General features: G+C 55.8%; 1 protein-coding gene across 1 annotated transcript; it reads right to left on the minus strand.

Moving 5' to 3' along the window:
* Positions 1–275: 275 nt before the first annotated feature.
* LMOD1 (leiomodin 1) lies at positions 276–2,748 on the minus strand (the record flags this gene model as incomplete). Its single annotated transcript, XM_010163342.1, has 2 exons — positions 276–302; positions 1,213–2,748. Coding segments are annotated over 2 exons (1,563 nt in total), but the record flags the coding sequence as incomplete, so codon positions are not given.
* Between the last annotated feature and the right edge of the window lie 1,059 nt (positions 2,749–3,807).

The raw sequence follows: 3,807 nt of genomic DNA on the forward strand, positions 1-3,807 counted from the left end.
GGTGGCCGGGCAGAGCCGGGGGACACGGTGCTGGCAAAAGAAAGAGCTTGAAGGCTTCACAACCATCAGAACAATAAATAGAGCGTCCTCCTCCCGCGCCGCGTGCTGGCCTGGGCCGGCCCTTCCTCCATCCATCCCACCCCAGGGACATCGCTGCTCCTCGGCGTCGGTCACTGCAGGGTCCCAAAGGGCTTGGTCATGGCAACAGTCAGGAGAAAGGCGAGTGTCCTGGGGTCCACCACGCTGAGCTGCGGGGGGAAAAGCCGTCCCGCTCCCTACTGCAGCAGCTTCGGTACCTCCACCTGCCGGAGATGACACCTGGTTACTGGGAGGAGCAGGGAGCAAGGACAGGGGATGGAGGAACAGCCCAGGGACCATGTGTAGATCCATCATGGTGGAGCTGGGCCCCTCTCTCCACTGCTGCCAGGGATGCTCAGTGCTCCAGGGACATCTCTTTCCTGGTTGTCCTCATGCTCCAGCTCGTGGGCAGCCCAGCCAGGGACACAAACCACATGGGGCCAGTGGGATGTTTCCAGGTATCATACTGGGACCAGTGCTGGGGACACAGCTTCTCCAGCCACCCTGGACTATCTCCCACCCTCAGGGCTGTGGGCTCAGCCATGTCAATGTGGCAGCAAGAGCTCGGTGAGCTACCACCCTTGGGGACTCACCTGCATGGGACACCCTAAACTGGGCACCCTGGGGCCACCTGGACACCCCAAGAGCCTGCGTGGTCTTGCCTGCAGGGACACTGGTCCACACAGGTCAGGTGGGTCACCATGGCTGCGGCAAAGCTCCGCTCCTTTTCTGCACGAGGAGCTCCTGGATTCCATCCCTGGGGCTGTAGGTTAAAGTTGGCTTCTTCCTTGTGCCCCGAACCCTGGAGCCAAACCTGGAATGAGGTGGATCTGCCCACCCTAGGGGCTCTACCAAGGGATAGATCTTCTCCTGTTGGATGCTCTGCCAAGGGATGGATCTGCTGACCCCACCTGCTCTCCAAGGGATGGGGCACAAGGGTGGATCTGCCCACCCTGAGTTCTTGGCAAAGGGGTGGAATTGTCCCTGCCACATTGGGGTTGGGACCGTGGATGTCCCTGCACTGGAGAAGGACATCCCTCACCTCTCCACAACCCCAGTGACAACAGACGTGACCTCAGATCTCAGCCCACAGACTAACCCCGTGGGTGGACCCCACCACGGCCCTGCACTTGCCTTCTTGAGCTGTTTGAGGTTGCTGGAGCGGATGGCTGCCAGGAGCTGGTCCCGAGAGTTCTTCTCCTGCATCGGCAGCGCCCGGTCTCCCAACTTCCTCTGCGTGGCCGGAGAGAGCGAGTTCCTCAGGTTCTCGATCAGTGGTGGTGGGGCAAGCGGAGGAGGAGGTGGGGGTGGTGCAGCGGGTGCCCCACCTTTCTTGGGAGAGCTTTTGGGGGAAGCCTTGGGGGATGGCTGCGGGGATGGCTTGGGGGACCCCTTCGGCAGGGCTCCAGGCTTGGGCACCTCCAGGAGATCTTTCTTCTCCCCACGTTCCTGTGCCAGTTTCTGCTCCTGGAGGCGTTTCTGCCTCTGTTTGTCCATGTTTCGGCTCAGCAGGTTGGTGACTGTCATGCGTGGTCCGGCCAGCTCAAAGTGGTAGCCCAGCTTCAGGAGGGTGGTGTTCTCCTTCAGGAGCTTGGCGATCTCCATCTCCGTCTTCCCCCCGCAGATGTGCCGCTGGTTGTGGAAACGCAGCTCCGTCAGCGTGTTGTTCTGCAGCAGCGCCCGGAAAATGGCCAGGATGCCTTTGCCTGTGATGTGGTTGGAGTCCAAGTTGATGCTCGTCAACACCTTGTTGGACTTGAGCATGATGGAGATGGCGAAGGCCACGTGGTCGTCGGCACGGGTGTTGGCCAAGGCGAACACCTTGACCACGGTGTTGAACTCCAGGGCCTCGGTGAAGCGCACGAGGGTCTCGTTGTTGATGCAGTCCGAGTTGTTCACGTTCACTTCGGTCACCTCGGCGTCGTTGTTCTTCACCTTCTCGATGAGCTCATCAAAAATGCTGGAGGCTTCGTCATCCTTGGCCTGATCCAGGGAGCTGCCGGTGGTGGGCTTGGAGGGGCTGCTCTCAGCTGCCACCTTGGCCTCCTGTTTCTCCTCCGCTGCCTTTTCTGCCTCCGGCTGGGATTTCTCCTTCTCCTCTGCCTTTGATTTTTTCAAAGCTGAACTCTTTTCCTCTTCTTTTTTATCTTTTTCTTTCTTATCTTCTCCCTTTGGGTCTTTTTCTGCCTCTTTCTTTAACCCTGAACTCTTCTCTTCCTCCTTTTTCTCCTTCCCTGGGCCCTTCTTCAGCACAGAACCCTTTTCTTCTTCTTTTTTGTCCTTCCCTGTCTCCTTCTTTGCCGCTGAGTCCTTCTCTTCTTCCCTTTTATCCTTCCCTGCATCTTTTTTTAATGCTGAGCCCTTTTCCTCCTCCTTTTTCTCCTTCCTTGCATCCTTCTTTAACACGGAGCTCTTCTCTTCCTCCTTTTTGTCCTTCCCCAGCAGCTTTTTCTCCATGGCCTTGACTTTGTCATTGATAGCCTTCTCCTCTTTGGTCTTGGTCTCAGCCTCAGCTTTAACTTTGGGGTCTGTTTTCTGAACACTTTCTTCCTTTTTAGAGACTTTCCCCACTTTTGTATCTTTTTTCTGGGCCAGGTCTTTGGGAGGAGCTTCCTTTCCCTTTTCTTCTTCATTCTTGACTCCCTTATTCTTCTCACTCAACCTGCTTTCCTAACAAGAGAAAAACATCAAGGTGTTACAGAGACAGATGCCTCCGACCTCCAGACTCAACACCCCGATCTCATCGTCACCAACTCTACACCTCTGTCACACAGGGGCAGCCACGGGTCCCCATGGGGCAGCACCGCACCTGGGGAAGATGCGCAGGAAGATACGGGACAGTCCGGCCTCAGGAAGGTCTCAGACTGTGCCTACAAGGGATGAGCTGCCCCAAACCAGGCTTTTATGAGAGAACCACAGAATCATTGAACGTTGTGAGTTGGAAGGGACCCACCAGGATGATGGAGTCCAACTCCTGTCCCTGCACAGGACAATCCCAACATTCACACCATGTCCCTGAGGGCCTTGGCCAAATGCTGCTGGAATCTTGTCAGGCTTGGTGCCATCAGCACCTCCCTGGGGAGCCTGTTCCAGTGCTCCACCACCCTCTGGGTGCCTCAAGAACCTTTTCCTCATGGCCAACCTCACCCTCCCCTGCCACATCTTCCTGCCATTCCCTCTGCTCCTGGCATTCGTTGGTGGCCAGAGAGAAGAGATCAGCGCCTGCCCCTCCTCTGCCCCTTGGGAGGAAGTTCTAGACCCCCAGGAGATCTCCTCTCAGCCTCCTCTTCTCCAGGACCTCCTGAGTTTCTTCTTTTATCTCCATTCCAGCCAAGACGACCACTGGAAAACATCCATTTATTTTTTTACTTCCTCCTTGTATTTTCACTCTTCAAAAGCAATTTTTGCCTTTGCTTTTATGCTTATCAGGACGCCACTGTTATGTTCATGGGACTTCAATGTGCAGAAGAGGCTTAGTCTGGCTTTTGGCTCTTCAACACTGACCTTCAGGCAGCAACTACATCCTCCCTGCATGCAGAGGGATGAAACCCCAAGGCTTGGTGGCTATTTTCTTACAAACTACCTCTGGCAGCAAAGGATTTTCCTCTTTTCCCTTCACACTTTGGGGACATTTGATCAATCATCTCTTATCAGTCTGTCCTGGTGTGAGCTGGGCCAGAGCTGGTTCTGTTCAGCAGCTGGAACAGCGCTGGGGTTGGGTTCAGCTGG

Source organism: Antrostomus carolinensis, unplaced genomic scaffold (assembly GCF_000700745.2).
Source record: "Antrostomus carolinensis isolate BGI_N321 unplaced genomic scaffold, ASM70074v2 scaffold47242, whole genome shotgun sequence".
Lineage (NCBI taxonomy): Eukaryota > Metazoa > Chordata > Aves > Caprimulgiformes > Caprimulgidae > Antrostomus > Antrostomus carolinensis.